The 20,339-nt window shown below is 41.7% G+C and overlaps 1 protein-coding gene across 1 annotated transcript in view; it reads left to right on the plus strand.

Annotated features, from left to right (window-relative positions):
- Itga8 (integrin subunit alpha 8) overlaps window positions 1–20,339 on the plus strand; it is a 189,065-nt gene that overhangs the window by 157,613 nt on the left and 11,113 nt on the right. The window contains exons 26-28 of the mRNA XM_010617262.1: window positions 491–619; window positions 6,712–6,825; window positions 20,055–20,156. Of these exons, the coding sequence (XP_010615564.1) occupies window positions 491–619; window positions 6,712–6,825; window positions 20,055–20,156 (345 nt within the window). The remainder of the gene's footprint in view (window positions 1–490; window positions 620–6,711; window positions 6,826–20,054; window positions 20,157–20,339) is intronic.

Here is a 20,339-nt window from a genome sequence, read left to right on the forward strand (position 1 = left end):
TAGGGCCATGCTTTGGAAATCCATTTCCATTAGAAGCAGTTCTGTCCTGGGGAGCACTTCTCAGAAGCACAGAAGTCAGATCTTTGACCACACTGGGCTACTTCTCCACTTTTTTCCACCGCAGGATCCATCTCTCCCATGCAGAGTGTCCCTCACTTTAACTAGCCCCAATGTATAATGAGGGGAGAATAGCCATGGCTGAAAAGTCAGCTGTACATATGCTGCCCTCATGGGGAAATCACTTCTGCTTAAACTCTTATCCTTACAATAGAAACTTCCTAAGAATGCACTCCCTACGCTTCCTGAGTTGTGGTAATCAGAGAGAGGAAAGGCTCATTTTCTGTCAGGGAAGGTCATTCTGCCATGGAACCTGTTGTGAGTGAATCCCAGATCTGAACTCTCGTGTGAATCCAGTTCACTGTAGAGTTCAGAGCTCATAAAAAGGTAACAACTGTTAATGCGATTGATTCTTTCTCCTTTCTGTTTGCAGCCTGCTGCCTCCCCAGAGGATACCCCTGAGCTCAGTGCCTTTTTGCGAAATTCTACTATCCCTCATCTTGTCAGGAAGCGAGACGTGCCTGTGGTCCAGCTCCACAGACAGAGCCCTGCAAAAATACTGGTGAGTTGCCTCCATGTGCATCCAGCTGAAGGAAAGGATTGGACTCCCGCAGAATTCCCTGCTACAGGTGGTTTTCACTTCAAGTCTTGCATTTGGTCTCCTCCAATGCTCAGATATGCCTGACATTTCTTGGCAGGACAAACTGTGAGAAATTAAAGGGAGCTTTCTGTGAGGTAAAGGAGTGTTTGTAATATAAATTTTTCACTCTTCTAAAAATTCCACAGAGGTCACTTTCAAGGAATACAGATAAAGAACACTGGTTATGACCTCTAATCTAGTTCAAGAGTATAAAGGTTCTGCTGATGGTTCATCTGCAGGGACTGAGCTGGTGAGAGTTTGTAGTCTTGGTGGAGTGCTGTCCAGCCAACGGGCCCTAGAAAGTTATACCTGTCACTGAATCTCAGGTCCTTGCTTTTCCAGGAGAGGATAGTGCAGCCAGGTTTCCTGCAGAGTCTTAATTTGGGGATCTGTGTTAGGTCAAGCCCGAGCTTCATTAGGACTTTGCAAAGCTGTCAGCAGCATCTACGAGGCAGCACTTTGTGGATCTCTGGTGAGGCTCTGCTAGATACAGCTCTTTCTCTCCTCAGATGGATATCCATCCTTTTCCCTGGCTGTGGGGCAGAGGTTTCAAGTCAGTGGCAAAGTTTGTTTCATCTATGGGCCACAGGCAGCTCCATAAGGAGTAGGAGGCTCTGAGCACATTCTCTAGCTGGGCAGAAGCAGAGAGCACCACAAACCCCAGCATCCTCGTCCACACCAAGCAAACACACATGCAGGGGCTTGAGGTGGGGACAGCCTGAGAACCCTGTGTCCCAGTGCCTCGCATGGGGAGGGGCTGAGTGGGTGTTTCCCTCCGCCCACCCCAGCTGACTGCAGAAGCTCAGCCTGAGATGTATCATCTCGGGGTGATACTGAGGCAAAAGCCGCAGGTCCCAAGCCGAGAGCATTCCCTCCAAAGAGGCTAGCGGAAAAGAGAGACCCTTGGCGGGAAGCCTCACGGCAAAGGGAGAAGAAAAGGAGGGTAAAGGCAGAATTGAAAGATTACAGACTACCTTGAGCTGAGGAGGGTTCTGCAGCTATTTTGGCATGGGCCGTGGTCGCTGTCCTTGCCGGGTGGGCGCCATGAAACACCCAACCGCAGTGCTGCCAACCCTCCTCGGGTTTTTATGCCAGAAATATGCGATTGCCAGGGGCTTCACTAGGCACCACAGTGCTCTGGCCCTTGGGTACTGTTCTTTCTCATCTTCCACTCTATTGAAAGTCCATAAGGGTATGTGCAGCTGCTTGACAGCATTTCTCAGGGGTGCAGCTCAGTGCCTGGCCCATTCGTTGAGTGAAGATGAGAACAGGACAGCAGGTGAACATGTATCCCAGTAGCTGTTGGACTCCTTCAGAACGCCCTTGGTGCACCATTCTACCTGTCCTCACCTTCTCCTTCCTCAGGGCTCTTTTAACCCAATGCTGAGCAAACTCGTGTGAGCAATGTGAAGGTTAGTATTGGTAAAGGCTAAATTTGCTAGCTGCACTCAGTTCAAATGAAGCGGCTGTCATGACAACATACCAGTGTGCGCTCTGGGGAATATAATTATTCCATCCATTTACAAAGTCAAACAGGTCAAGGGTGCAAATCTACACCTGAAGAACCGAACCCCTGACTTTAGCATCTGTATGATTGAAAAGAGTAATGCTAAGCTTAATTTGAAAAATTGAAAGATGGAAGTTTAGAAAGTGTTTGCAGAAGAGAAAAGGTAAAGTAGCAGTGTGTGTGAACTGAATCACTTCCTCCTGAAGCAGGGAATGCACTGGGTGTAAAAGGCATTCCTCTTGCAGGCAAATCTGTGGGATGCGTGTGTGTCTGCGTGTGTGTGTGTGTGTGTGTGTGTGTGAGCACGTGTGTGTGGGGGGAGAGCAGTGGCAGGGAGGTTCCAATAAAGGAGGCCAGACTCAGAATAAAGGCTGGGTCTGCACAGCTGTGGGTAGCCCTGTGATCTTTTGCTTCAGGCCAGAAAAGCACTGCCAGGAAATTGTTCTGGTTTGTAATCTGTATACTTGGGGTTCAGGTTTCCCCAAACCCAGATGACTGCCCCCTGCCTGCGGGTCCTGTCTCCCCCTGAATCCTGAGCCCAGATCAGCTCATCCAGGGACCTCAGTCTGACTCATCAGATGAGACAGAGAAGCACGTGAGGAGTATTTACGAAGGAGCCCTTCCCTTTTCATTAGCACGTTTGCAGTACGTAATCATTCCATTCACTTTGCGGGGGTGCGGAGAACATTTCGCATCGTTATCAGTTAACCGCCCTGTCACGTCCCCCTCTCCCTGCTTTCCCATCCCCTTCCCGTCTCCACAGAGTCTAGACCAATGGGGCAGTAAGTGGGGAATGAGGGAAGTCTTAAACTGACTTCTAATGCTGCGCTGACCTTGCATGAATTTCATGTTTTTAAAAGTAGAAACAAATGTAAAGAAGTGATAATCCCAGTTAGTTATTTCAGCCCAATAAAGTAGGTTGCTGTCCTACTGAATCGATCATAGTCCTGAACATGTGACCCACTGTATGGGCAACCTTTAATTAGCACTAAAGAGTCATCAAAAGAGCGGACACAAATTCCAGCTCTGGGCCTCATCAATACACAGGTTTTCAGGAACCAGAGATGTAGTCTAGGATGATGAAATGGAAGTTCTAGAAGTAGGTGGTGGTGATGGTTGTCTGAACTGTCCTCTTAAAATGGTTTAAATGATTTTTTAAAATTATATTTTAAGTATTCTCTGGCATTCATTTATTTTCTCTTCTTAACAGTAAAGAAATTCAAATATGGAAGTGGACAGAAAATTATAAACAAGTCAAAGTTCAGTAATCATTTAAACTTAGGTCAAACAAGAAATGTATTATATATGACAAATAACTAAAATTGCATGGCACAGAGCTCTAGGTTGCAGGTTATGATTCAAGTACCTGTGAAGTTTTATGGCCTCCTGATTTTTTTTTTAGGTAAGAAAAGGTAGTACATACGCTATCTCTTTTAGGATAATCAATAAAATTGCATTCTGTCATGAACAGAAGACTCACCAGGGACTAATAGAACAGATGATGGTAATTTGTATCTATGGAATTCACATATTCCAGTCCAGATGAGGAAAGCACTCTGGGAAGCCAGGGTCAAAATTTATGTGGAACTAACAATTTATTCGATAATTATGTTAGATTTCTGTTTGTTTTTGTTGGTGCTGGGGATTAAATCCAGCACCTTGTGCATGCTAGGCAAATAAATGCTCTACCACTGGGCTACACCCCAACTCGTGGTGTTTTGTTTTTGTGCATGTTTTACGTTTTTAAATCTCCAACTCTGTATTTCATGAGTTCACTAAGGCAATGTATATCAATAAGTAAATGTATTTTGAAATGTTTATGCATTTGTGTTGTTGCCACACATGTTTTGCCTTGTTTCTCATTAAATATCTTTGATAATTTTTAGTTTCTGAATATTATCGAGAATTATTTACCCCCAGCTGAATAGCATGGCAATCCTTGGCCCATATCTGATTTCTGTTCATATATTATTCCTTTTTCTCTCATTGGTTCAAATCACATGCCTTCACATGTTGTCAAGTCAAAACAACTCTGGACAGAGAATAAATATGCAAAGTTTATTCTAAAATCAAAGCTAAATAAGACCTCCTACAGATTTTGTTTGGTTAAAAACAACTTGGTGAATCACATTTCCGATTGGGAATTTGAAAGTATAAAATTCAACATCCTGTGTGGGGATCATAATTTCCAATTTGAATTTCAAAGTGTATCTTTAACACTGAAATATAATTCTCTTCCATCCTAAGGACATCTTTGCCTGTCTCATCTTGGCCCCTGCTCCTTTTGTCACTATATCTCTGTCTCCTCCAAACTTTTCTCTCTTCCTTTTTCTACTCAGCCTTCTGAAATCTTTCTTATTTCTTTTTAGCATTGGATACTCCGGATCACTTCCGGAAACTCTCATTTCCCTTGGCATCCCCCAGAACATTCTTTCCTGGTTCTCCCCTTATCTTTTGGCTAGCACCATCTTGGATTTTTTCATGGGTATCTCCTCCTCCCATCCTTAAATACCCTCTACCTCAGGATGCCATCTTCAGCCCCCTCCTCTCCTTTCCTGTACATTTTGCTTTTTCCTGGAAATGTTTGTGTGACCGTATTCCCATCATTCCAGGTGCCTCCTGTCATTTTAGCCATACTTTACAGCCTTCAAGACTTGCAAGATTCATCTGGATGTTGATAACCACCCCAGTCCAATGTGTCCAATGTCCCAATATGTCTCCAATGAGCCCAAGATGTGCCTGTTCTCTAGAATCCCCTTTCTCAGCAATACCAGTACCAATCCATCCTGTTTCCATCCAAAGAAAGCTTCCTCCACCCCTCCGTCTTCATGGCAGGCTCTAAGAATCTATTATGCTTCCCAACCTTCCCTAAAATTTGTCTTCTCTCTATCCCACTGCTTCCGATCAGGGCCCCGGCAGTTCTTATTTGGGCCCCAGCCCTGGCCCTTAATCATTCTCCTGCCTCCCACTCTGCCCTCTCTATTCTGTCCTCAAATACCACCTGTCCCTCTAAAACGCATCTGATTGTGGCCCTTCGTTGCAACCCTTCACAGGCACCCCAATATCTGACAGATAAAAATCTAAGCTCCTCACTTTAGCACAGCAGAGAGATTCCACACCCCGCAGACATTCTCTTTTTCCCGTCTTATTTCCATCTGTCCATCTCACCTCCACGTCCCTGCCTTCCCTTTCCTGTGCAGCCCCCGGTGTGTAGGAGAGGACCAGGTGTCAGTCATCCCATCCTTCTGGGTAACCCTTTCTCACTCTAAAGTCCTTCCAGACATCAGCTCGTCCAGAATCCTCCGACAGAGCTAGTTAACTGGGATCGCCATCTCCAAGGAGTCAGTAACCAGCTGCCTCCGGGGTGGGGGTGGCACTCGTCCTGTCAGTGAGGACACGTAGCTTTGCAATCTCCTGTTCCTGCCTTAGGGACTTCAGTACTCAACTCTGGTAGTTCAGAGGCAGCCTGGTCACCTGAATTTGGAATCATCACGCGGGAATCTAGCCTTACCATATTTCTCTAATACACATTACTAATTGTTTTGTTTTCAGACAGTTCTTCAATGCTCAAAAAAGATTCCGTGGTTTATGTTCTTTGGGCTTTTCTTTAATATATCAGTTTCATTAAAGTGAAATGCCTCCGTCAAGAGCTTCAGATAGTATTCAATAATTTTATTTTTACCGAGCACCTATAGGCCACTGGCAGGTGCTTGAGATGAGAAGAACAAATAAGGATAAACCAAAGACAAATTCACATCAGTTCAGAGGTACATAGAGAGAAGTAGCATTCTCTGCATGGCACACAGAAAATGGATTGTGGGGTACCTGGAGTATCTATCCACTTATTTCCACACTGGGTTCCAATTAAGAAACACGATTTGACAGACAGAATGCCATCACGATGGATACTTTACAGGATCATGTGTTCAAAGTGACTCGTGATAAGGTGAGGCACTCTGAGAATTGGTTTAAAAACTCCTAATGAATGGACCTCACAGACGGGCCTGCTCCCAGTGAGAGGTTGTTTCAACAGGAGGAGAACGTGGTGGAAAAAAGGCCTATCAATGACGCAGTGACTCTGAGTCTTTGAGATAACGTGGACTTGGAGGGCTTTTCTGCGTCCCCTTCCAGATTAGCCAGCGTACCGTCAGATTTTATGGCTGTCCATAAGAAACTTCTGGGTTCTGAGAAAAATAAAACAGAAGGGCTCTCTGGCCACTGCAGGAAGATGGTTTACGTCCTCGTGAGGGAGTTCATTCTGTGCGGTATCTGCACTCCATTTCATCTGTCACCACCAGAGTCTGCAGATCGCTGTGACCAGCGCACTGTGCTCATGCGTGGTCATTCCAGTGTGTTTCTTCTCTCTTTAAATTTAAATTGAGTTAGATTACATTTGCAGGTAAGACAGTGATTTCTGAGGAAATAAAACGTAGTTGAACTGACTGCGCTGTTGATTCTCTGCCACCCCTGAGAGATACTGATGGGCTGCTGCTGTTGCATTTTGCAGAATTGTACAAATATCGAGTGTTTACAAATCTCCTGTGCGGTGGGGCGACTAGACAGAGGTGAAAGCGCCGTCCTGAAGGTCAGGTCACGACTGTGGGCCCACACATTCCTCCAGGTAATAAAAATCATTCATCCCACTCCCTTCTCAAAAGCTCAGCAGGAAGCCTTTCTTAAAGTACTATTAGATGTTATTTTTAATGTTTAACTTTTATTTTCTTTATTATTCTGTTTGCTTAATTTCAATTATAACATTCTTAAATGTAAAAGTTTTAATTATTTAATTCATAAATATCTTAAAAGAAATTTCTGGGCCGTTTAGCCAATATCCTTTGGTCATCTTTCTCAGCAGATGAAGGCAATTTTACCACCAGGAAGCCCCAGGCCCTCAGACTGTACCTGAGAATCACACAAATAGATTTAGCACCCTGCTGTGTACCCAGTGCCAGGCACAGAGTAGGTCTTCAGTAACCACCAGGCAATGGGAGGTTGGTGAGTCTGGAGACACAATTCAAGCTATGTGCCCAGAAAACTAAAAATAAAAAAGCCAAAGGGAGTTTGTTCTAGAAGGTTCCTCTTGCCAGGTGGGCCCACGGCCCAGGCTCCAGCCTGGTTTTGGGGATTATACCTGCCTCCGTGCTTTGCCTCATCTGTGAGTGGCCTGTCAAACTACCTTGGATAAGCCCACTGAGTGTGTGCATTTAAAAAGTTTAAAATGTCTTTTACGCTAAGAACTTGTAATTCAGTGAACTGATACTACAATGTTAACACCTTAATGTTTGGGAAGATTTTTTTTTCTTTAACTAAATCACAACTCCTACCAAGTATATGTATTCTTGTTTGTAGTTTAATTACAAGACAACTTCTTTGGTTCCTTGTGCCATGGAAAGTCAAACGGTAAAATCCTTTTGGGTCTACCTATAAATATTGTATTTTGTTTCTGTAGATATCCATGGTTTCTATTATGTAAAATACTTCTATAGTCTCTCATATCTGAAGTTTGTTTCTAAAATGAACATAAGGAAAGTTAAAGTTATTTATTTATTTATTTATTGGTACCAGGGATCGAACTCAGGACCTTGCACTTGCAAGGCAGGCACGGTTCCACTGAACCAAATCCCCAGCCCTAAAGTTATTTTTGAAGGGTGTTTTGAAGCCATTTTTTTATAACCTAAGGCAGGGTTTATCATCACTATTAACATGCTGGACCAGATTATTCTGCTCTGTTGGAGTCTCCCCATTTATTTTAAGATGCCCCCCAACATCACTCACTAGAAGCCAGGAGCACCCTACACACATTTGTGACAACCAGGATGTCTCCACATATGCCCAGTGTTTGTCGGGGCCAAAGTCCTCCCCCCAGCCTCGAACCACCAATCTAAGAAGAAGTGCAGGGCCCAGTGTGTTTGGTTCTTTATGTTTTTCTCCTTTGATCAAACCATTGCTTGTTCATTCACTTAACAAATATTTATGGAGCACCTGCTCTATGCCAGACACTGCTTTCATGAGGAAATAGCATGAACCAAACAGACAGAGGACGCATCTTCACAGAGCTACTATCTCAGTGAATGAGTCAGAAATGAATAAAAATAAATTTAAGAAAAGAAAGAACAAGGAATTATATACCAAGGAAAGGAGCCTGGAATTTATTCCAAGTGAAGTGGGAAACCATAAAAGAAATTAATTTTGGAAGCAATCTGATAATAATTATGCTTTTAAAGGAAGGAGAGTGGATAAAGAAGTCAATACATAGTTGTAGAAAGGAAGTCTATGTAGCTTTGAAAAGAAATGAATTGGATACATTAACAGAGGTGAACTTTGGGAATGTAATATTACATTTTAAAAAGTATGTTTTGCTTGTTTTATCGAAAGTACAAAAACAAGCAAAACTGAACAGCAGATTGGTAAACATTTTAGAGACAAACAAGGGACTGAAAGCACACAATTCAGGAGAGTAATCAGTATCCTCTTGGAGAAGGGCCATTCAGGGCGGGGCACAGAATATGTCAAGGGTTCCGGTAACTTCTTGTTGAAGTCAGCAGTCAGCATGAAGGTCTTCATCTTGGGTTTTCTCCTGTTGCCGTATGTTCCAAATGTGATTTATGTTTACCAACAAACAATCAACAAAACAGCTTTAAAGGGGTCACACTGGGAGAACTGCGGCAGTTGGGAAGCTACTGTAGTTGGGGGAGATACTAGGGGATTACACTGGGGCGGAGCAGCCGAACAAGTGAGATGAGGCAGGATTCAGGACGGCCTTCGGAAAACAAACCAATGGTACTTGTTAAATTTATTGTGAGAGTGAAGAAGAGGAATTAATAACTTGAAGTTTTCACCTAAGCCTAATAGGATGTCTTAGGGGAAATCTGCTTTAGGGGATGGAATCAAGAGCTCATTCACAATTTTCTACTTCTTTTTAAAAATTCTTTCTATTAATTAGCAGTCTTCCACATATTTCTTGTGACTCCTGTGGACCTGTGCATTCATTATTTTGTGAATGGTCTTAAGTTTTTCGTATCTAATATTAGGGTTTTCATACCTTTTCCATCAATGTACAAGAACTATTTTTTATATTATTTTATTATTTATTCTTTATTGGTTCATTTCTACTTCTCACTGTAGTAGTAGCTACCAGTTGCTTCCTAACGAATTTCCCCAGATCCTAGCAGCTTAAAAAGAACGAGCGCTCATCTTTTCAGAGAGGCAGGAATTTGGCCGCAGCGCAGCTGGACGGTGCTGGCTCAGGGTCTGGGAGCTGGGTGGTGCAGGTGACAGTGGAGACTACACGCATTTTTAGGATTGACTGAGCCTGGAGGACCATCCATCGATGCTCAAAGAAATGCACAGCAGGTTAGTGCTTGCTGTTGGCAGGAGGCCCCAGCCCTCCCTATGTGGCCTCATAGGCCACCTCAAACACTAGGCCACCACACCACCACAGGTACAATATCAACTCTTTATTCACCTGCTACTGGGGCTGGAGGCACAGCTCAGTGGCAGAGCACTTGCCTAGCATGTGGGAGGCCCTGGGTTTGATCCTTAGCACTGAAAAAGTAAAGTAGGTTTTCTGCTTTTGGATGGAATTTATCTCAAAGTACAAATGATGTATCCTGTTTTTCTCTAGTCAGATGCAAGTAGGAATAAATCACATTATAATTACCAATAGTTTAGTTTCCTAAGGGTGATGTCACAAACTATCACAAACTGTCTTCAAGCAACAGAAATCTACCCTCTCATAGTTCAAAATTCAGAAGTCCACAGCTAAAGTGTCCGCGGATCTGGCTCCTTCCAGAGGCTCCCTCCAGCTCAGTGGTTAGCACAAACTCGGTCACACCCTGGCCGTGGGCACCAGTCCGAGCCTGCCTCTGTCTGCATTGTCGCCTTCCGCCTGTCCTTGTGTCTTCTTTCTGTCTCCTGTAAGGACAAGTTGGATTTAGAGCCCGTCTTCATCCATGCAATCTCAGACCTTACCTTCATCAAGTCTAAGATACTCACCCCAAATGAGGTCACACTAATTTGGCTTTGTTTTCCTTTTTTTTTTTATCAGGACATGTTGTGATACATAATAAATAGGAGACTGGGGTGGCCACCACTTTGAGAGGGTCACTACTCAGTCCACTACCACGTGGGAATCCAACCTGGTGGCTTGCCTGGGCCACACTGAGTGAAGAAGAATTGTTTTGAGCTGCAAATAAAATATATAATATAGTTACACTACATAAATTTAATATGTAAGCAAACGTTTGTTTTTAGAAGTAATACATAGGTAATTATAATGGTATCAAGAGCAAAAACTATTTGACACACTTTTGTGTCTCCTATATCACACCAGCTAAAAATGTTTTTTAATTTATCAAATCGTTTTACAAAATAACATAACCAGCCCAAGCTTAATCATCAAATAAGAAAGTTACACGTTTGCATAGTAACAATACATGCCTGCCTTCTCAGGCACACAGGTGTGTGGAGAGGTCAAAATTGCTACATTTTCCTGGCCAAGTCATACAAGCACGTGTAACATGTGATGCCCTTGGGTTTGGGTTTGACAGACTGTGGGCAGAGGAGGTGAAATTCTCCACTGTGCTCTCCCCTACAAGTGTGCCATTGTCGCCTACACGGATTGCACTTGATCCTTCAGCAGTCTTGCTGTGAAAAACATCACTAAAAAATCACACAGTGGTGTTAAAAGCTTCCAGTCTTGTAGGGCGGCATCATTAGCTGTCCAGGGCAGGCCTGACATCTCTGTTTTACAGTAAACAATCTTATATCCCAAAGAGCAAAAGATCCAAAAGATGCAAAAGATAGATAATGGGAAATGGGGAGACTGATGTTTTGTTTAAGAGAAGGGGACCAAAAGATGCAGGGAAGAAGGAAGGGGAGGGGAAAAGAATAAAAAACCAGTTAGGAAGTGCTATGTTCATGTACCAACTCCCCAGCAGAATGTAATTATGTGCTGCAAATACAGACCAACAAAAAAATAAAAATTGAAAAAATCCTCACATCCTCAACAACAAGCTTTGCTACTCCATTTTGCTGCAATATTGTAAAAATTTCTGAACTAAATATCCTTAAAACACTTCACCAGCCATAATAGTATGGAGGGAGATAATTATTCAGAGTTTAAGACATTTTTGGTTATAAATGTGTTCTTTCCGCTCACTACATACTTTTTCCATTTATTCTAAGACGCATCACTACTAATCTTGGACAAAACTTTGAATCAGAACAAATTCAGTGTAGATTCTCTTGCCATTTGGTGAATACTGGTGAAAATGTGTGTGAATGGATGGGTGAGCATGTTTTCGCATTTTATATGCACACGTTTACTTGTGAACCTTGGCGGAAAGTGTTGCGCAAAAAACTACATACATACATGAAAATCAAGTTCTAGGAGTGATGACCCTGATTTCAATTAGGCCACATTTCTTTTTGCTCTTTTCAGGGGCTCCCACTCAGAAGGCCTGAGCTCACTTGCATTCTTGAGCCTGTGTTCAAGGTACTTAGCTTTCATAGGGCTCAGTTTCCTCATTTGTGAGATGAAGGGATTGGATGAAAAGGTCCCTTTATTCTAAAACATTCAGGACCTGGCAGGCGCTCACCTGGAACCTCTCCTGATAAGCTATTTACAATGTTTATTCTACGTAGCTTAAACAGCAGTAACTCTGAACACTTTATTAATAGCTCATTTGCTGTTGTGTTGACACTTCGATGGACTCAAGGCAGGCTATGTCCAAATGGTTCTGTAAAGTTGAGGAACAGCCACCCTTTCCAAAGAGGGCTGTCTGCAGAGAGCCAGGTGTCCTTTGAGTGACGGCCACATAGCGAAGCACCAGGATAAATGCTTCTATAAGAATCGCTCTTTGAAATCTTACAGCAATCCTGTGGGATGCACACTTTCATTGCCAAGTGCATTTTACAAAGGAGCCAATAGGGATCTAGTGGCTTTGCCAAGGCCATGTAGCTCTGAGAGGAGGAATCTGTGAGCTTTTGTCCTGTGTATGCTATACTGCTGAAGGAGAGATCACTACCTGTAAGAGTCTGTGATGCACTTTATATCCCAATCACTAAGCTACAGACTGCTCAACTGTAACTCCTATCGATACAATAACCACCTATAGAAAAAGTATTTAACATTAGATACCCTACATTAAAGCTTCATAGCTTTTTAAAAGATCTCTAAGTTGCTTCACATGCTATTTTAGAATTCATTAAAGAAAACATAACTCTTGTGTTGTACTGCCCAGCTGTGATAGCCACATGTGACTATCTAAAGGTAAAGTATTAACATAAGTAAAACTAGTCATTCATTTCCTCGGTTTCACTCTTCTCATTTCAAATGTTTGGTAATCACAATTCATGACTACTCTATAGTCATATAGGGCGGTGGGAATAAAGTATGTTTCATTCCTGAAAAATTAGGCTGCATGCAAGGTTTTAGAACTTTGGGAGGTACATTTCCCTTCAAAGTTGCAGGACCAGCTCATAAAGTCCATTTACTAGCTCTTAATAAAGGCCTGGATTGTGTTTAATCTTGACTTTCTGATTTTCACTGCATTTCTTCATTAAGTAAAAATGAGACTCCCTTTTGCCTTGTGACTGTATCATCTGCCACCTCAAAGGCAAAATCTGTCTCATGAATCTACTTTGCACCAAGTGCAATGTTACAGGTTTGAATAAACAACAGCCTCTCTCTCTCCCATCCAGCCAGCAATGACAGCAAAATGATGTGATGCTCAGACCTAGGAGCTAGTGTGTTGGCTTTACTTCAAAGCTTAGATATACACATGAACCATACGAGTAAACTTTTGGACTCAGAACTGCTAAGCAAGTAAAACATAGGAATTCTGCTATGTGCAACAAAAAGAAAACTCTAGGGGGTTGTGTCAAGAAGATTTTTGGAAGCTGGTTTTGGAGGGAACCTCCCTCAAATATATCTATAACTGACGCCAGAGTGTGAGCTTCTCTGAGACAGGAAGAACATCTATCTTGGACTCTCCCACCCAACCCTGCAGCACCTGACCCAGGCAAGCTCCTCATCCCTGGGATGGATGAAACATCTAAGGCCAAGTGCTAGGCTGGAGTAAACCAGTCAAATTGATTAACCAACAAATCATAACAAATTGGCCCCCCGGCCTAAGACTAATCACCCTAAAATGACAGGCATGTGGACATGCAAAAACATGTTATACCGGAGAATTTGACCAAGAAGTGACTCAAAATGCCTTTTGGTGAAGTCTTGCAAGGCCCCTTGACCTTTGAGATGCAGAAGGCAAATGGTTCCTTGGAGAATCTTATCCAGGCATCGGCACACAACCAGCTAGTGGACCAGAAGGGTCTTCTCTGAGGAGCTTTGGCTTGTGTTTGCCCTGATGTCGGGCTTTTCTCCCAAGGCTTTGCCAGTTCCAAACCCACATGCTCAAATCCCAAACTGATCTGGTTCATGAGTTTGGTAAAGATTGTTACACTGGGGCCGGGGATTTAGCTCGGTGGTTTGGTGGCCTGCCTTGCAAGCGCAAGGACCCGAGTTCAAGCCCCGGTACCAAAAAAAAAAAGATTGTTGCACTGCAAAGAGGCGAGCTTTCATTGTCTTACCTTTCTCAAACTGGAACCCTCCAGTAGGGATGGTAAGATTTTCCAACTAAAGAGGAAACCATAGTGTTTTAAGGTAGTCAAAAGTGAGGCTGCTCCTCTGCTCTGAACTGTGCCCTCATTTGACTCTTTTAAGTTCAATGAGCCAGATAATTCAGGAGACCAAGGACAGGGACAAGTCTAAAGGGTTACTGTTGTTCCTTTATTCCCTGTTCAAGATGATGACCAGCACTATTAGGTCTTATTGCTTACAACCATCTTCCAAAGGAGAGATGGCTTCAGAAGTCCGATCAAGGCAAGTTCTGTCTTTTTTTTTTTCCTCTCTCCCTTTTTTTCTTTGTGCAGTACTGAGGATTGAACCCAGGGCCTTCACACTGAGCTATAATCCCCAGTCCTCTTTATTTCTTTTCTTTTTCTTTCTTTATTTCTTTCTTTTTCTGAAACAGAGTCTTACTAAATAACTAAATTGCCCGGGTTGGGCTCAAACTTGGAATCCTCCTACCTCAGCCTCCCAGAGTGTTGGGATTACAGATGCACCCCACCATGCCCAGATGGGATGGCTTCTCTTATTTCTTCTGCTAAAGCACACTAGAGCCCTTCAGTGACACCCAGTTATTACCTGATACCTTAAGGCAGGCTCAGTGACCTTCCCCACTTTAAGGGAATGACTGCCAAATTTCCTTCTGTTTTGTAGTTGAAACGGGCAGAAGAAGCAAGCCTCCAAAGAGGCTTTTCAAAGTATTCTACATATATGAGACTAATTCATTTTCTGGGAATGCTGCATGTAGATCTTTATGTAATTATCTGATCATTTTCTTGCCTTCTAAGGGAAAGTTAAAAACTAAATTTCTTTTTAAAAGGTCATATGGTTTCTTGAAAAGTCTTCCATAAAATTTGGAGCTTCAAATAAGATTTAAAAAATAATAATTTCAAGAAAAATAATTATTTTCACTGCATCATAAACCAGAGAATCCAATTATGAGTTTTCTGATGGTAAATTGCCATGTTAAACTTGTATCATTTAATTATTTGGGGCATCCATTTTTTGATATTAATATTTTTGATATTCCATAAAGATTAAACAAGGAAAATTATGTCATTTTAATGTTTTCAAAGTAGCATAAATTTGAAAATTGTAATTGGCCTTTTCAAATCAGATGTACTTTTCGCAAATAATATAGCATCCCTAGAGTGCTATTTTCCTAACTTACAGCTTTCCAATGACAAGACAAAAGAATGACTTCCCCACTTGCAATCCATCAGTTTGCTTAGAGTCACTCTACCTTGTGGCTGTCACTTAACTAAGAACTGGAAGAGAGATTGTTATAGGGAATCCCAAGTCCATGCAGTCTAAATGACAACCATATATTTCTCCTAGTTGAGCATTACATCCTGCTGAAATGAAGGTGAACAATTTTTCAGTGACACCGGACTTACCCTTATAACCCTGTAGTTCAGGGGAAAGTGATTCTTTTAGAGTACATGACATTCTATTCCAGTAGGAAGTCGGTGGACTGAAAGTTGTGCCTAAATTGCCCCATTAAAGAAGACCCAGTGGGCCTGGAAGAGGCCACTTTGTAAATGAGGGATGGTCCAAACAATAAATAGCATGAGGAGAGTCAGATCCAAACAATGCGTATTAGTATTCTGAAGGCCTTCTTGGCCAAGGGTTACTTCTAGAGGAGGCAGGGGCGGGAGAGAGAGACAGGGACAGAGATAGAAACAGAGAGAAAGAGAGTAACAGACAAGGAGAGACCACTGCTGCATTTTTACCCCAACCTGTAGCTCAAATTTATTCAGTTTTTGTTTATTTCAATCTTAGAAGTCTAATGCCAAAGAAGAATGCATTACTGAAAACACTGGTGCATACATATAGCACCCTCTGTATTAGGGTTTTATTTTAATAGTTCACCACTATAATCTAGAAGGAGGCAAATATTTTCTGCCTTTCTAAACCAGACTAGAGAGCTTACAATTCTTGGTTGGCAAGGCTTTCTGCATTGTTTGTTTCTGTCTTTGTGGGAAATAAGTAAACTGGTCAGCAAAAAGAGATTTTTATTTAGATGAATCCTAAATGAGCCTCTGTTCTTCAATTATTGCTTAAAATGGAAACATTTACACCAGGAAATTTTATCAGTAATTTCTTGAGTTTGGCCACCTCACAGTGCTTGGTTTCTGTTAAATGTGGGCTCATAAAATGCATGTGTTTTTTAAAAAATAATTACCAAGAAGAAATGCGTGATTCAAAGTTGGGAGCTGGAGAGGTCTTGACATTACCTGACATGCTCCGATATTCAATCAGTTCAGAAGCTTCCTCCCCTCCCTATTTGTTGCCAACTCAGTAACTTTTATTAGTGCCATTGTTTAAGCAAACCCACTGCCCAGCAGCTTATGACGGAGACAATGTTGTACAAGCCACAGTCAAAAAGAGGCCGTGATGACAGTGAAACAGGCACCTGCTGAGGGTTAATAGCCATCTAGGTCAAAATGAAGGTCCAGGATCTGTTGGTTCAATCCTAAATTGCCTGTGGCAATGATTGCTAGTACATGGATAGGTTACTGTACAGAAGAGGAGCTTCATTTTAACATAGAAAGAATATTAGCTATTTTATAAAGAGCACAACTGAAAGCATTCCATTTTGAAAGTGGAATTGATATCATTCCTCTGCAAATAATTGGTTCTCATGAGTGAAATACTCACCCACAACATGGCTTTGACTTACCATGTAAGACTAGCATATCTTTGATGCCAGCCCAGTTGTTCATGACCTGAAAACCCACCTTTCACACTTCTTGGTGCTCTGAGCCTTTTTTAAGTGAAAAAGATGCACTTTTTTTCCTGTTGAAAAGGAATGAAGAATCTTTGCCTTTGGAGAATAACTGTAAAATAAAGAACAGATTGATCTATGAGTTGCAGTCCTTGAAGGCTATGTGCCTCCCACCTGATTTGCTCCCATCACCCTTTAGGCCGTGTCACTTTGCATGTGACTTTGCAAGGCTGAGTTGGCTAATAAAGCCAGCACTCCCTCCTTATGCAACTTTGGTGTGCAATTCAATCATTTTAAAAATTAAGGCTTGTAAAAGATGCTATCCAATGGGTAGCATTGGGTCAAGGAGTCACCAAGTGAGAAAACGACTGGTTGTGTGAATTTACTGTTCATTCCTGTGGTTGGTCAGCCAGTATCTATTAAGCCCTATGCACAATTCCAAGTGCTTTGGATGAGACAAATATATCCCTTGCTCTACAGTGTTGGCGAACCTTTTAGAGACCGGTGACCAAAGAGCAGCTCAAAACCCACTTATTTATTGCAGAGTGCCAACACTACAATTAAACCTGAATACGGAGGTGTTAGCTTAGAGAAAAAGCAACTTATACATTAACATCTTTGGTCTTAAAAGGAAAACAAAATAGCATGTATGTAATAAGTTCGCCACCACTGGCTATGCTTTCCATTTTTGTACTATTGAGTCGAGAAAACTACAGCATTTTGTCAGTTCCCATCACTTAGTGACAAGGATATGCTCAAGGAGATACAGTAGTAGACTATTTTATCATTGTACAAACATCATACAATGTATTTACTGGGACTGAGGCAGCTACAATGCCACTGGGCAATCACGTCTTATGGCACGGCCACCAGATATATGTCCTTTGTTGCCCAAAACACTATTATGTGACTCATGACTGCAAAATCCAAAAGCAGAAAAGCCCATAATATGAAACTATATTGTCTCAGGCTAGACGAATTGAATCAGAACCTCTGAAACAGATCATAGGTGTTTCTGAAGTGCCGCCAAAGTCCGATGGCTTGTGGACCACTAGAACTAACAGTAAACACTAGGAATGAACAGAACTTGGGAAGAGCTCAGCTAGAAAGTTCCCTCCAAGAAACAAGTTTCTCCACATTCTGCTTCCCACAGTTCAAAGCCTGTATTTTATGTGTTAAGAAACTTTCATAATCATACATGTAGAATCAAGTAAGAGGCAAGTTTTCTACCTAGAGGTGGAGTTCTCACACAATTTGTTTACCAAACATACGACTTCAAATGCGGGAAAATTACTTTCTACCAAATTATTTTGTGGACCTTGGAGGATTCTTATTTGAAGTTTTGGGAGCATGAGCATTCTTGTGAGTATGCAGTTACAGTCTTTACCCACAAAAGCTCATTACTGGAATTTCTCCTCTATTTGCTAGTGAAGGTGGTAAAGAAATGAGAAAAATCACCAAGTGCACACAAGACTTTATGAGCAACATTTATATGATACAACAATTCTCAAATATACAAATGAAACTCTAACTTATAGTTAAGATAGAAATGCTAGCAAAGAAGAGAACCATCAGAAGAGTGACTTCTTTCAAAGATTTTTTTTCAAATGAATGGAATTATTTAGCTTAGAGAGGTACAAAGCAAGAAAACAATCAAAGCTATAATAACTCTAGATACGTAAAGATTAAAGTCCATGGTCTGTCTTTATGATGTACAGAAAATGGGGTTCACCAAAGGGAGAAAAGAAATTATCCACAGGGAAACAAATGAACTTTGTAAAAATATTTGAACAAAATCATTAAAATACAAGTTGTGTTTTAGATGTTGATATACTGGTAAATGTTTAATCAAATGCACTCTGGAGGGAAGACAAAAAGCTCTGAAATATACCAGTTGCCATTTTTTATGGTGTCAATGCTTCCACCTTGGCTGATTTCAGGCCAGCAACATCAGTGAAATGCAGGTCTAGGAAGAGACACACAGTAGCATACGGCTGTATAGCATTTCCTCTTAGAGATGCAACAGACATAAATAACATCAGGGATGTGGTTAGTAGTAAAATATAATAGAATAGAAAGTAGTGAGTTTTGAGTGTATATCACTTTCCAAGAAATACAGTTTACTCATATATAATTTAAGGCTTAATAATACCTTTGTTTAACAGTTGGCTTCGAAATTCCTGAAGGTTTAACAGCTGGTCCTCCAGCGCCAGTCTGAGCCCAGCTGCAGCACGGCATTGGTAGATCTAATCACTGTCTCCGATGGAGGAGACTACAGAAGCAAAGTTCTCAAAGCAGCTTTCCAGAGTCACTCCAAAATGGGGTGTGTGTGTGTGTGTGTGTGTGTGTGTGTGTGTGTGTGTGTGTGACTAGAATTAAGAGCCAACACAAGAAACCAATTAAACACAGACCTTCTTCTGAGAAGTTCAATGAGAAACGCTGTATGCTGTAGATCAGGGACTCTAAACTGGGGCCATTTTGCTCCCTGGGGATATTTTGCAATAACCAGGGCCATTTCTCTTTGTTCCAAATGGGGCATCTAGAAGAAAGAGGCCAGAGATGCTCCTGAGAATCCTACCAGCCAGAGGATAGACTGAAAATGCTAATAGCACTAAGGCTTGGAACCTGCTGGAGCCTTCTGTATAAAGTCAAATGTTATCATTTCTTTAAAACTGAGTACCACTTTCTCTCCTAAAATATTTTCTTCTATCAGGTAACAAGAACTCTACAACCCACTGTGTCTCCCCCTTTGGTCTTCATTATAGCAACTATCTTAATATTTCTGCTTACCCCTTTTTCAGGACCCTGGTATTTTTTATCTTACCCTTGTATATGAGTCTTTTATGAACAGCACAAATGACCTTTAGGAATAGGGAGGGAATGGACGATGGGTAGATGGATGGATGCATGGATGGATGGATGAATTGATGGAAGGGACAAAGCAAAATAAAGACAAAAAGAAAAGAATGAAGGAAGACAAAATTTTGCTTTAGAATTAGAAACCACGAAGAAAGAAACAACTGGATGTCAAGGTGCATCTATTTTCCCATAAATGACTCCAATTTATTTTTCTTTACGGCACAGTAGTACTCCATTGTGTGTAAATACCACATTTGCTTTATCGATTTATCTATGGATAGACATATAAAAAGCAAAATAAAGGATAGCTAATAAGAAGTCGAGAGACAGATCTTTCTCGGATGGGAAGGGGATGAAGAGATGGAGTGGGGAAGGGACGGAGAAGTGGTGAGAAAAGTAATGAAGACAAGTTCTGTACATGGCCCCACCCCACACAGGGAATAGAAACACGTACAGAAGTAAAACAAATAGAAGCAATTGGGTGGCTGCCAACAGAACCTTTACAAGTACACATTTTTAGGGCAAGGGATGTAGCTCAGAGGCGCTGTGCCTGCCTGGCAAGTACGAGGTCCTGAATTCAATTCCCCGTTCCAGAAAAACATTTTTTAAATGTAATACATATTTCTGCTTTCAGAGGAAAAATGATCCCTATGCTGTCACATCCCTGGTGTCCTTTGAAGTTAAGAAGATGCCTTATAGAGATCAGCCCCCAAAACTCCCAGAAGGAAGCATAGCAGTGAGTATCTCTTTGGAAACCATGCACACGAATGTAATATCAATGCAATATTTTCAACCATTATCCAACAGGTACGTTGTTTAGCTGTTTACTTCACTTCAAGAAAATTTTCCAATTCTCACACACTTTACAGTTCAGCCTGGCAATTTCTTAGTGCCTGACCTATTTTTTAAACCTTTGATA

The sequence above is a fragment of the Fukomys damarensis genome, unplaced genomic scaffold (assembly GCF_012274545.1).
Source record: "Fukomys damarensis isolate Sample0158 unplaced genomic scaffold, DMR_v1.0_HiC HiC_scaffold_37, whole genome shotgun sequence".
In the NCBI taxonomy this organism is placed as follows: Eukaryota; Metazoa; Chordata; class Mammalia; order Rodentia; family Bathyergidae; genus Fukomys; species Fukomys damarensis.